The sequence below is a fragment of the Nipponia nippon genome, unplaced genomic scaffold (genome assembly GCF_047370975.1).
Source record: "Nipponia nippon isolate SJK-2023a ecotype South Korea unplaced genomic scaffold, ASM4737097v1 scaffold_3, whole genome shotgun sequence".
NCBI classification, from domain to species: Eukaryota; Metazoa; Chordata; class Aves; order Pelecaniformes; family Threskiornithidae; genus Nipponia; species Nipponia nippon.
This window is the reverse complement of record NW_028262347.1, coordinates 61,522,549-61,535,808: the sequence shown is the minus strand read 5'-3', so window position 1 is coordinate 61,535,808 and position 13,260 is coordinate 61,522,549. Positions and strand designations below refer to the sequence as shown.

The following is a 13,260-nucleotide window of genomic DNA, read 5'->3' as shown; positions in this document are numbered from 1 at the left end:
CTCTCATGAACCATGCAGTTCTCTTTTTACAGTTTTCACATTGTCTAGATTATAAACAGATAGGGGCGGAGGCTGTAGAGCAAATCTTGAATAACAGGTTGACCAACGTCGACCGAACTTGACAGTTGTACAAGTTTCTTTTCCAAAAGATAATTAAAATTCCCCTCCGGGTCTGAAATATAATTTTAGGTGCATTTGTCAAATTCTGACAACGAAAATGGAAAAGTTTGCGAAGCAGCGCGGCTGCTGGCAGGCGTTGGAGGGATGTTCCCTGCTCGCAGCTTGGTTTCATACCCTCGTTTCTCCTCCAAGTGGTGGGTTGGACGTTTCGTGCCCAATCATAAGGATTTTAAAATACAACGTAACGTGCATGGTTTTCCTCTCCTGCACTGTCGACCCCAGCCGTACGGGAGCGCGGGTGTTCGTGCCGGTTGCCTGAGGAGCGGCGGCTGCGCCGCGGAGCCCCTCGCCCCCGCCGCCGCCTCGGGGCGGCTCCGCCCCTCCCGCCCTCCAGGGGGCGCTGCGCTGTGTCGGCTGCGCCAGGGCGAGCGCCCGGCCCGCCGCCACTTCCGGTTCGGTCGGGTCATGGCGGCGTCCGGCGGAGCGGCGGGCCCGGCCGCCTCTCGGGAGCTGCTGGCCGTGGGGCGCCGAGGAGGTGAGCGGGGCCGGTCGGGGCGGCTTGGCTTGGCTTGGCTTGGCTTGGCTTGGCTTGGCTTGGCTTGGCTTGGCTTGGCTTGGCTTGGCTTGGCTGGTGGGGAGCCGCCGGCCTCGCCCGCCGGCGGGCTGCCCGAGGGAGGGGGCTTTTCAGCCCGCCCGGCCGCTAGTGCCTCGCGTTTGATTCCGTCTCGCGTGTTTCGAGGAGCTGCCGTTTTCCCGGGCACTGCTAGTGTACTACGAAGCAAATACCGGGGGGGGGAAACCCAAAACAAACGTTGAATTAGTATCGATAGTCGTAACAACATTTCTTTGAGGATAAAAAAATATTAAAAAGAAATAAAGCTTCACTGATAAGGGGCTGATGGCTGTGCTGGCGGTCGTACGAGCTAACTTGTCTAATTAATGCGGTTTCACCACATCATTTGGATTTTACGATGCTACTCGTGAAAATACTTCTTTATGCCATTGGCACCAGCGTGCGCGGCCTGCTGTCGCTGGTCGCCGCCGTGCAGGTGAGGGAAGGGATTTAAATCGGTGCGACCAGCAGGCGTCGGCTGTTACCGCCCTGCGTTATTGCAGGTGGTTTCTCTGTGCCTTGATATCCGTCGCTAAATAAATCTTTGACAAAAGTGTTCAAAAGCAGTGGGAGCCTGTAAGAAGTGACCTGCTGGGTCAGACCAGTGGTCCATCGAGCCCGGTATTCTTCCTTCCAACAACCGCAATAGCAAGCGATAATCACAGAGAACTTGTGAGTTTAAGCACTGTGTGCTCCCCATTCTTGTCATTGCCGGGTGTCTGCAATTGTAGGGGTAGGGATGCTAGGGGGTACATTCCTGTTCGCTCCTTTTAGTGTCTGATTATGACTCTGCTGCCCTGAATTTGTCTAATTCCATGTTGAACCTGCTGATCCGTCTGCTTTCACAGCCTCTTGTGGTAGCAAGTTCTAGACATTTGCTGCCTACTACACACAAAAGTACTGAGATGACCACCCCAGACAGACATCAACAAACAGTATTTGCAGGAACACAGAGTGGAATTCCTGGAGGCAGAGACAGTTGAATCCTCATTTTTAGTCTTGTTGTAGAAAGGTGGAAAAGAAGCAGCAGCAAGAGAGCCTCACGGTTAACATGTGACATTTGTGGTTGATACAGGTAAACATCCAAATCCTTGTTTGTTTCCAGGGCTGGAAGAAACTTTGTTGATTAATTCAAAATGTAGCAGCAAGAAGGCCACAACTTTACAGACAGTTAGGATCCCAAGGAGTAATGGTAAGTAGGACTTCATTATTGGAACAGTATCAAGTAGTAGGTAACATATTTGACATGACTTTTGCTTCTGTGCTTTCCTTGCATTAGTAAAGGGAGAAACTCTTGTGTTCTGTTTCTACTCGTGCTAGGTCCTCCATTGCAGTTGCACATCCCACAGGTTAATCATGTAACTGCTGCTTCTGCAAAGCTAGATTTTTGCAATGCTAGGCGCTACAGCTGTAAGTTTTAGGGACTTAAGTTCTCCTTGGAGAAATACTCACGCTGTCTGCATATAGTGAATTTGCCAGGTTGTACCTTTGGTCTTCATTTAGTCAGCTACTTTCAAATTCATGCAAGTTACGTAGATCACTTTCAGAACTTTATTTTTAATGAATGTGCTGGCAAAATTATTAAGCTGGATCATATAACCATTCATTCATAACAAATGAATTTTAATGCATTAAGAAAACTTTTTTTCTTTAATTGAGCTATGTTCCTTCTTTCTTAGTCAAAGCTACATATAGATTGCTAACGTTCTCTTCAGTGTAACTCCACGCATAGGAGGATATAGTGTAAAAATAGTTATTCTTTGAAAGCAGTGTATCTTCAGGACTTTTTCTCTTCATGAAAATATACGGGAGTTCTTTAGTCTCAGATTGTTCTTTTCCAGTGTAGAGTTGTTGCTTTTTTGCTGATCTGGGCTTCTCATCTCTTTTCAGAAGTAATTTCTCAGTATAAAATATTTTGTGTATAAACGCATTTAATTTACAATGAACTCCTATCAAATCATTGTCTTTTTATTTTGTGATTGAGCTGAGATTTAAAAAGTAATAGAAAAAACAAATTGTTATATCGAGTTCTTTCTTGGATAAAAGTCTCTACAAAGCCGACAGTGTCTCAAAGGTAGATTATACCCGTTAGACTTCTGTGGAGCTCACTTGGAAGAGTACCTCTTACTTCGCAGAGAATGAAAACTAGTGATTGGCTCATCTGCATGTGTGGAGCGAAGATTATTTGAAGAAACTCTGGAGGCAGCTGAAAATATTCCCTTCCTCCATGGAAGGGAAACGGGTGTGATTCTCCTGATGACACTGATTATCTTAAAATTGTTGGGAAGTCCCACTGAGCTTAGAGGGGTATTTCTGTAGAAGATAAGTGCTTTACACTTCAACCTAGAGCATGCGTCTCTCTCCCACCATCTCAATTTCAGAGCCCCTTTTGATAACTATGTTGAACTTTCTTTAGTGTAGCGTGGCATCTGTGCCACAGCTAATTTTTCCATCTTCTTTGAGACCTTCAGTCTGTACTTTAATAAGGAAGAAAGGAGGAAACAATTATGTTTCCACTGGAGATAATAGTGATGTGGAAGTTTCTCAAGATGGCACTCAATACGTCTTTAAAACCATGGAATTTACAAGCACGTTCTTTGTAAAGTAGTCACATTTTGTTTTAAGAATTTGAATGGAATTGTTTAAGTCATTTCTTCCTGCACCACATGCTGACCAATAGATTCAATACCTTTTTGCTGTTTATGTCTTGGGAAATTGAATGCTGTAATAAATCCTCCTATTAAAACATCTTAAATACGGTAGACAGCTGGAAATTACAGTTGAAATGGAATCTGTTTAAATGCTTAGATTTCTGAGGTATAAATATATAAACTAATGCTCATCTGTTTGTATATATACATGTGATAATTATTTCTTTTTCAGTTTTGGACCGAGTACAGAGCTTTTTACCACAGATGGCCCATGCAAATGATGAGCTAAGAAGAAAAATGGTAACAGCACCAGCTCATCAGTTTGATATTGAAAATCTAGACAGTGCAACAGAAAAAGTTATAGAAATGGTAAATACTTACTGTATTTTTTATTTTATAAAGTAAATTTAGGTGCGATTAAAATAATCCTCTGATCTTAGAGTGAGCTAATTTGATAGATAAGGCTAAGTCTTTACCATTTTAGTCTGCGATCTGCAAATTCAAAACACAGATGTAATAAAAATGCTTATTTGGTTAAAATTTACTACTTGGTTTTCATACTTGCAGAATTTAATGACTGGGGATGAAGTAGTTTAAGGCCAGAAAAACAGATACTTTTGAATCAGCGACTCTGAATCAAAAGTAAGTCACAAATTGTATTTTAAATGTCTCATGGGTAATTTGGTTTAGAAACTGGGCAATGTAAGGCATAGTAAGGCATAACAGAAGGCTTTAATATGAGAGTAATAACTGGCTTTCAGCTGTGCTTTGTAGGTATTTTTAGGACTGGCTAGAGGTCTTGGGTTTAGAAAACTTGTTAGTGTTCTTGTGATCCTTCATGGCTGGTATTTGTCTACTTATTTACACTCACATCAATATTTTCTTTCCGTTTTTAACGGAAGCGCTGCAGGCACATGCTCATGTACGAAAATTTTAATGTGAAGGTGATGTGATATGTGCGTGTCCCAGACAAGTGCCTTCCGGCCTGCAGACCCACAAGATTAAAGGCAGAAATAAGGCAGCCTGGGGTTTGGTGTGTGAGCTGTCAGAATAATTTATTGGCCACGGGTTGGATTTAGAGTTCTTGTAGATTGTAGCCAGCCTACATGCAATAGGTTGTCCAGTGCTGCTATATGCTGAAGAATTCCAAATAAAGAGTGAGAAGACGAAGTGGATCACGAAAATTGTTTGGTTTAATATGCTGAAGTGGAATGGGTAACTTGGACAGGATTTTAAAAATATTTTTCATGTGACAGTATCTGACAAGTGTCTTGTCTTTATTATAAACAAGCCAGGAGACCTAGTGATGAATAGCTTAATGCTATTTGCAAATCAGTGAAGAAATTTATTTGCACCTCAAATTCCTGTATTTTGCTTTGCTGCATACAGGAGGTTTTTGAGGTGAGGATTATCAGTGTAAGACAGATATTTTAAGAGAGAAAAACAGACCTCAAAAATTACGGTTCTGCATATGGAAATGTATGATCACATTTACTTCAAAAAAATATCCTGGTGGTTTAAACTACTTGCTATTTTGCAGTAGTTGTAGTGCCATGAACACTATTAGGTTATAAGATATGAACTATATTAATAAATATATATACACACACATTTGTATATATGTCGTGACCCCTTATACACTACATGGTTTCATTTGAATTCTTTATTGAAAATTAGTTTTGATGCCTCCTGCTCGTCAGTTTAAATATCTGATTTAGACTATACGAGTTCAGCTATTGACTCATTTCTCTCTTTGATAATGACATAAAAATGGCCTTATATTTGCTATAGGACAATACAAATTACAATTTAAATATTTGGGAATCTGTTCATGATATTTGTTGTAATCCTAGGAGAACCCAAAAGTCTGTCTAATTGTGGTTGTGGTTTTCTTATGGTAGTAGGCTGTTTCATGTGTTTGCTTTATGTTTTACTCAAATGATAGAAGTGGTATAGAAATGTATAATGTGTTAACTAAGGTCTTTTTTTTTTTTTTTTCCCAGAATGTGGCTGTAGTTGAACTGAGTGATTCTGATACAGATGAAGAGATACTAACTTCAGAGGATGACTCGGAATCTGAAGATGACTGTGTAACTGATGAAGTGACAATAGAAAACATTAAGTTTCCCAAACAAAAGGGAGAAAAGGGCAAAATAGAAATTTTGGACAGCAAAGTGAATGAGTAAATCCATTTTATTTTACTTAAAAAAAAAAAAGGCAAAAAAAAAAAGTCAACAAAAAAATGAAATAGTGTCTTCTTACTTTGAAGACTTGGCCCTTAAAACTACCTTGTTTCCCAATATAGCATCCCTCAGGATCATGTGAAATGCTATAGTTTACATGGTGGAGAGTTCAGGATCCACTCATGACTGAGGCAGGCTGGATTTCTGAAGAATTCAGTACGGTTTTATTTATCAAACAACATGGAAATGAACTTCATAGTAGGTTAGACTAATAAAGCAGCTAGAATTTGGGACACTTGAACTTATTAAGTTAAAATTTTTGTTCTGTTGCTTTGTTGAAGAAAGATTTTTGTAATGTGCTAGAAGAAGTTTTTGCTTCAAGGGCAGGAAAGAGTTAACTAGAAAAAAAGCTTTTTTTTTTTATACTGCATGTCCTGTGAAGTGTTATGTACAATGTCTTCAATATTAAACATTATCTTAAAGTACATTAGAGGTATGTCTATATTGCATTCATGACAGTAACTGTTGAACGCTAAAGCAGTGGCCAAGTTCGTTTCAAGATGAGCTGGTGTGGGTAAGGACAGCCATGACTCAAGAGAGAGTCCAGCAAAGCATTACTTACCCTCTATGCCTGCACTGAGCTCCGTATCATTACGGGTAGGTTGCTAGCTCATATCTGGAACATTTGTGGCTGTAGTGCAGATACCCTCAGTACTTAAACGGTCAAGTCTGCCTCTGTGGTGTTACAATTACTTTAAGCTGCACTTTTCATTTCCCACTTTCCCTGCCGTGTTTCTGTCCTCTCCGTTTCGTTAACAACTGTCACTGCCAGGAGAATAAAAAGCTGAATTTTCAGCTGGCCTGTACTTAGGTTAGCTTGAAACAATTGTGAAACCAAAATTGGTGTAAGTGTGTCTCATTCATGCTTACCTCAGATGGACCAAATACAATGATTTGGGCTGTTGTATTTACTTCATAGATCGGTTTGCATTTCAGAAGTATCTATCATGCTCCTGGATGTCATCATTTGTTTCTGAAAGGAACTTTGTATTTTCTACACCATTAAAGTAAAATTTTCTATATTGTATTTGCTCAAATATTAAACTTAATATCATGACTTGAAACCTGCAGTTATTTACAGAATTTTATTTTGAATCCCATACTTGAAGCTCTATTTTTAATATCTGTTCCTGTAATAGTTGTGATAAGAAATAACAAGGTCTTTCTTTCAATGCAGCTTCTTAAAAATAGAATGGGGGCATGATTTATTGGGATTAACTGATTAAACCACAAAATATTTTAGCAAAGGGGAAGGATGAGAATTAAAGAATGGGACTGCTACTTTAATGGCAGCCCACAGATCAGATTAAGCTGTGGGCAGAGTTGCACTCTAAGAAGAGCAAGCGGTCTTAGTAGGCTTAGTGTGTTAGTTAAGGTCTCTATCTATGGAAAATTTGCTTCAAACTGAAGAAAGTTTGAAAGCCAACATCTTAACTCAGTCATTTGACAAGAGATTTTCCTGTAAACTAAAAAAAGTACGAAATACAAAGTAATAATCATGCTGTATAAAACAGTGATAACAGTCCATGTGCACAGACACAAAAAGTGATTTTAATCTGTTAAGGTAACCACCTTTCAAATGGCAGGCAGATCACACATTCCATATCAACAAAAAGATAGAAAATATTTTCAGTAACTTTAGCTGGATATGCATAGTTTAACACCAATGTTGAACTCTGTATGTACTATACAAAGATCATAGTAAGTGCACTTTCTTGCATTGATTTACTTCTTATGGCACAAAGGTTTTCTGTACTGCTGAAGAATCACCAGAGCAGAATGTTTAATTGCTACTGTAAAACTTGAACTGGTTTATAGCAAAAATGGCATAATTATATTTTAGTTCAACTTTAAGAGAAGCCTAATGACTAAGGGTTTAAAATGATCATGTGAATATTATGTTCACACAAATAAGAAGTAGGCATGTGAGAACTCTTTCTTCAGTTGTATTTAAAAAAATAAGCCAAACCATGCTCTTAGTTTTTTGGGGGGTATTGTGCTGAGAACTGCTGCTGCATAATTTAAATAACTTCGGGTTAATTTCCAAATGCTTTTCTCTTTCACTGAGACTAAAATTTGGACCTGATTTATAGAAACTTATCCATGGAGTGGGTGTTTTGTTTTGTTGTTGTTGTTGTAACACTGCAGACAGCCTATCCTGGGCATGGTATTAAGTGTTTCATGGAGTCATTAAGATTCGAACTCTGCTGAAAGTTTACTTTCCAAGTGAGGCTGTTACTTTAATATTCCACAGTGATAGCCTTGGTTCTAAGATATTCATGAAGAGCTTCTTCACCTGTACAAGCACAATATTCACCAGTTAGAATAGCAGCTACATGAGAGAATGTTGTCAGAGACTGTAACTATATTATTAAGAAAAAATCTAAAATGCTTTAGCTAATATTTGAGTCCTTAAGGAACAACGAGGAACTAATTAACTTACCCTCCCACTGAGATTTACAGAACTGGTTTGACAAGAAGAGGCCAAACCCAACAGATGTGGAAAGAAAAAGGAGCTGGAATTCAACAAGCAGCCACCTGGGTGGGACTGAAGCAGCGGCAGTCTCTGGATGGCCATTGGGGGCTCACAGTTGAATTTACAAACTTTGGTTTGCCTATGTTAAGTTTCTAGGTAAAGAAGCTGTGTAAAAACTTGTAATCTTTTTTTCCTGATACTATTACTCATTGTGGTTTCAGGAAATGCCTGATACTTGCTAGAGATTCCAAAGGCAAAAATCTGTTGTGTCACTGGGAATTTTTTTTTCTTTCATTTTTCTTTGCCACAAGGCTTGATCTGTCCAGACTTGTAAAGTTTCTTTGACAGACTAGACCTCGCTTTTTTAAAAGCTGGTTTTGAAAAGAAAAGATATTTTTAATGCATCTTTCTCTGTGGCTGTCGGCAAATTTTGATGACATTTTAAGGCAAAAAAAAAAAAGTTTCCCATGCTCTTACAAGTTTAGAGGAGAAACCTAAATTAGTATTCTTTCTGAGGGAAAGGAAGGAAGGTTTTGGCCAATACCTTTGCTGCTTGACAGTGTTCCGTAGCCTGTACACAGCTCTGGACAAGCTGTAATGTGACTGCTCTGAGAGGAGTTGGAGAGGAATATTCTGCATGCCGTAGCATTATTTAGCAAATGTACAGGACGGGTTGGACTGGAGGTATTGAGGCGGGAATACTGTAGGGATGGGAGAGGAACTAGATGACTGTAATGGGAGGAATGTAGGAGATACGGGAAATGCATCCATAGCTCATGTTTTACTAGATACACTACACGGGTACGGTTGGTTTTTTCATTCATTTGGACTGTCAGATGTGAAATGAGGGAAGGAGAGAACAACTCACCTAAATCTTTCCCGAAGCCAGACTGTTTAAATCCACCAAATGGTGCTGCCACATCAGTTTTGTTATATGTGTTAATAAAAACCGTTCCAGCTTCTAGCTTTTCACTGATGTAGAGAGCTTTGCTTATGTCTTTTGTGAAAACTCCTGAAGCTAAACCATATTCTGTGGTATTTGCCCGTCGCAGCACTCCATCGACATCCCTACAGGGGAAAGAAATTATTTAATTGCAGCTAGGTAAGATAAACAAGTGTTAGCAACCTTCCACATTCAATGTCATTGAAGCACCTTTTCCCATGCTCTTTCTTCTCCAGTTAGTTTTTTTAAAGACAATTTATTAAAGACTAATCTGTGTGTCTAATCTGACAGATCTATGGAAATCCATACCCTTGCTTCAAACTTGCAAAGATTGTAACCTTGCATTTCAATGGTTAAGACCTACACTAAGAAATGTCAAAAGAAGAGTTGCAGTACGCATACCAACTTTGCTCAGCTACAGTACAACTTGTGGATTAGAGCAATACAAAAATACTTGTAAAGCAGAGCTTGGCAGCAGATTATGAATCAGTTTGCTAAAATTTTGGCCTGCTTTACAAGTTAATGGAAAATAAATGCTGAAATTCAGGCTTCTATCAAGACACAACTTTTCAGGCCATGTCCAGAGTGCTATTTTCTATTTGCATCTCATCTCCATATAGCTTCAAAAATCCATAACCATTTAAAACTTCAAAAAACTCAATACAGTCCCTTATCACCATACACAATTTATAGATAGGAAGGGTTATCTATGTGGCTCGTTCTTAATTGCATTATCAAACTGCAGAAAATGAAAGCTGGTGGAAATAGTTATATGAAGTTTCTACATAAGGTTTTAATCTCATCTGTGTGTAAAATCATTCTTATGATTTGGAATGAAAGCTGTTAAAACTGGCAGTCTGCAAAATATACAGTGGGATTTTCATTTGCAACAGTAATGTGCCAATGTTACACAATGCACAACAATGCTGTACGGTCTTTTGTGCCAGAGAAAAATAAGCGATTCCACTGGAAAAAATGCACATTTTGTAATTTGATCAAGCTGTTGCAATTACCACATCAATTTCAGTAAAAATGTTTCACTGAATACTGTCTTAAATAAGAACTGGCACTTATGGTTGCATTCTATCCCGTCACACACTGCTAATAGCATTAGTTCTATGTCGAGAGGGAGCAGGATACCCTGTACTAAAAAGGGTATTTTCTCAGAATTTAGCTGGAAGAGGATCTAGGGATTCAGACTGGTCTTACACGATTTAACAAAATCATACTACGTATGCCATCATTTCTACATTTAGGGTGAAAATGAGAAAATAAAGTTTCTAACAGTAACCAGAGGAGAACATACCCATTTTTAAATTTAGAAATCACCATCACAGGACCAAAGGACTCTTCCTGGGCAATATACATATGGTCTTCAACATCTGTGAATACAGTGGGTTCCATGAAGAAACCTAAACAGAGGACAGAGCATTGTTTGAACATGGTGAAAATGCTTCATGGTTTGTATTGTCCAGGCCGTCTCTTTTCCATACTTTGACGTCACAGACATGTTGAGACTTGAAACAGAAAATATCAAGATTGATATGAAGTCTGAATGGAAATGCGTGTGTGTAAGCAGCAGAGAAACAGCGGAAAAAAGGTTAAAAGAATGGCCTGCATCGATCAGAGCAACATGTGCTGTTCCTGTGCAGGCCAGAAGGTCTCCGTGCCACAGCCCACGGGACTCCTCGGGTGAAGACCCTGCACTCTGACAGCAGGAAGACAAGGTTACAGCATGTCACAGAGGCCACTGTTTTTCTTGTTACCCAACAAGAGATAGACTGTAGCCATAAAGATCTGTATGTTCCAAACAAGGAAAAACATGTGATGGGCAGCAACTTTGCCTAAGATTTATGGATGTTGAAGTAAAGAAAATTCTGAGGCAAAGGACCACCTCATCACGACTGTTCATTTCTGAAGGATGTACAGGCCTGTCCAAAAGCTAGCTCATCATTGCCGATAGAGAACTGTCCTGGTGTTATACACAAGTGATCCTGGTCACCTACATCTTGGTGAGTGAGTGCATTCCAGTTTGAGTCGGTAAAACCAGCTTCAGAGATTTTATATAAATGCTGCCCCCTTCCGTAAGATTTCCCATTTAGTTTTGTTACATTGATTTCGCAGTTATGAATCTCCACTTTCATTTTATTTATGGATGCAATCATTATGTTTTGAAACTGATGCAAATGTTTCTCCTTCATTATTGATAAAGGACAGATGTCCATGAGAAAATGTTGCTTCATGCCTGCCCACTAAACTTAGCATACATATTGTCTATATAGCAAAAAAAAAGCTTTTGATAATAATACTTTATGCAAACTTTGCTAGTAGTTTCCTCAGTCAGCTTTAGTGTTAGTGTGGTCTAAATGGGTATAATTATACTTATGGCTCTTGACAGTTCAAGGGTGTTGCAAAAACAGCCTCAATGCCTCACAAACAACAGGAATAAATGAGCAAAAGATTCCCATCCAGACTAGATTCTGATTCAATTTCATATGTTATGCTTCAGTTGCACAGCTTCCCTTAATATGAGACTTGAAAGCCCTATTCTCAAGTGGTATCTTGGGCTTACCTGGTACTGTTCCCATGATATTGCTACTTCATGTAATGCAGCAGAGACAATCATGATGGCTTTTGTTTAAAGTGTAAAAGTTCCAAACACCTCTGAACAGTATTTTACCTGGTCTACGTACTTGTCTTCCTCCATACACTAGAGTGGCTCCTTCTTTTACTCCAGTTTCACAATATTGCAGCAGCTTTTCCAAATGTGCCTTGTGATTTTGTGGACCATGATCTGTAGATCTATCAAGTGGGTCACCAATTTTCATCTTTTTTATTTCTTCCACCTATGGGTTACCCAATTAAAATGAAGTTACGTAACATAGAAAATAGTTGTTAAAGTGACCAGTGACTCTGGATGCTTCATCTTTTGTACTATGAAATTAGGCTCTAAGGAAGGGCTGGATTCTTAGAAAGTGGAATGCTCCTCCCTTTCTAAAATGAGGCTTTGTCTTATGTTTGATAATCTCTGGTTACTTCTGAAAGTTTTTGATGCTGTTTTCATGTATTCATTCTCTTCTGTTATTAAGATAGGCATGTAAAATGTTAGCTTTTACCAGTGGTAAATGAGTTATGACAATCATTTCCTGTTCTTGATCTAAATAAATGAATTCTCTAGTGGTACAGTGTGGTGACTATTGGATTTTTAATAACGACCTTTGTATTATTCTAGCTATGCTTCCAATATGCCTTTTCTTAAACTTCAGAGCAGCCTTCAATCACATTGACCTAAGTTCAGTAATTTTTTTAATCTTACTTTCCTAGTCAAATATGAAGTATCACTGAAGGTATGACATCTATTTCAATGTCACTTATCTGTGCATTACTGATGAAAATATCTCCCTTCAGTGCCTTCCTTTTAACCCTGTGAGAGGTTCCCGAGAAGCAGCATTGCCTATCATAAGCAATAATGAGAAATTAAACAACTGAAAATAAGAAGAAATGCAAGTGTCTATAAAACTAGTCGATCTTTGTGCCATAGTAAAGCATCTGCTTAAACTTTAGTCCTTGAATATCTTACCACTTTTCTAACAAATTCGTCATGGATTGATTCTTCCACAAACAGCCTGCCAGCTGCAATGCAGTTTTCTCCTTTGTTGAAATACACTGCTCCCATACCCTAATCAGGGAAAAAAAACATTAATATTTATATGCACCCTTTTGTCCAGTCTCCCTTTCATTCTGTTCCCTTGGGTTGCATTCTGTGTTTGTGACCCTCAAAGCATAATGCTTTATGTAAAGGGAACATCATCAATGCAACACGCAGGCTAATCTTATAACTGCCAAACACACTTCCATGGAGACAAATGGCTCAGGATGAACCCATTAGCACTGCTCTTCCCATCTCCGTCAGCGTTCCACAGAAACACCTGCTGCAGCATCACAGAGAAGAGGGCTGGCAGCATGACCGGTGAATATAAAACTATGCTAATCCACTGAGGAATACTGCTTATGTCGAAAGTCACATGTAACTGGGTGAACATTAGCTAACTCTAATCTGCAGAGAACCTTCTATTTCAAGAGGGTGGATTCAGACCCCATGCAGTTTGTTCCTTTTTATTTACCAAGAACTGATACCTGCCATTGTTTTTCCAGGGGGGTAGGGAGGTGGGGGAAGGAAGAGCGGGACAAATAAAACTCCTGAAAAGTAGTTT

The 13,260-nt window shown here is 39.2% G+C and overlaps 2 protein-coding genes across 5 annotated transcripts in view; one reads left to right on the top strand and one right to left on the bottom strand.

The window, feature by feature from the left end:
• Window positions 1-518: 518 nt before the first annotated feature.
• On the top strand, window positions 519-6,054 carry NOPCHAP1 (NOP protein chaperone 1). Its single transcript, XM_087766433.1, has 4 exons — window positions 519-655; window positions 1,839-1,925; window positions 3,617-3,753; window positions 5,388-6,054. Exons 1-4 carry the CDS (start codon window positions 586-588, stop codon window positions 5,568-5,570), a joined length of 477 nt encoding a protein of 158 aa, XP_087622559.1. The 5' UTR covers window positions 519-585; the 3' UTR covers window positions 5,571-6,054.
• Window positions 6,055-6,236: 182 nt separating this feature from the next.
• ALDH1L2 (aldehyde dehydrogenase 1 family member L2) overlaps window positions 6,237-13,260 on the bottom strand; it is a 44,235-nt gene continuing 37,211 nt past the window's right edge. For all 4 annotated transcript variants that reach the window (XM_087766430.1, XM_087766431.1, XM_087766432.1 and 1 more), the window contains 5 exons: window positions 12,627-12,725; window positions 11,727-11,892; window positions 10,353-10,458; window positions 8,972-9,171; window positions 6,237-7,923 (listed from right to left, as the gene is read on the bottom strand). In XM_087766430.1, the coding sequence (XP_087622556.1) occupies window positions 7,868-7,923; window positions 8,972-9,171; window positions 10,353-10,458; window positions 11,727-11,892; window positions 12,627-12,725 (627 nt within the window). In that variant the 3' untranslated portion in view covers window positions 6,237-7,867. The remainder of the gene's footprint in view (window positions 7,924-8,971; window positions 9,172-10,352; window positions 10,459-11,726; window positions 11,893-12,626; window positions 12,726-13,260) is intronic.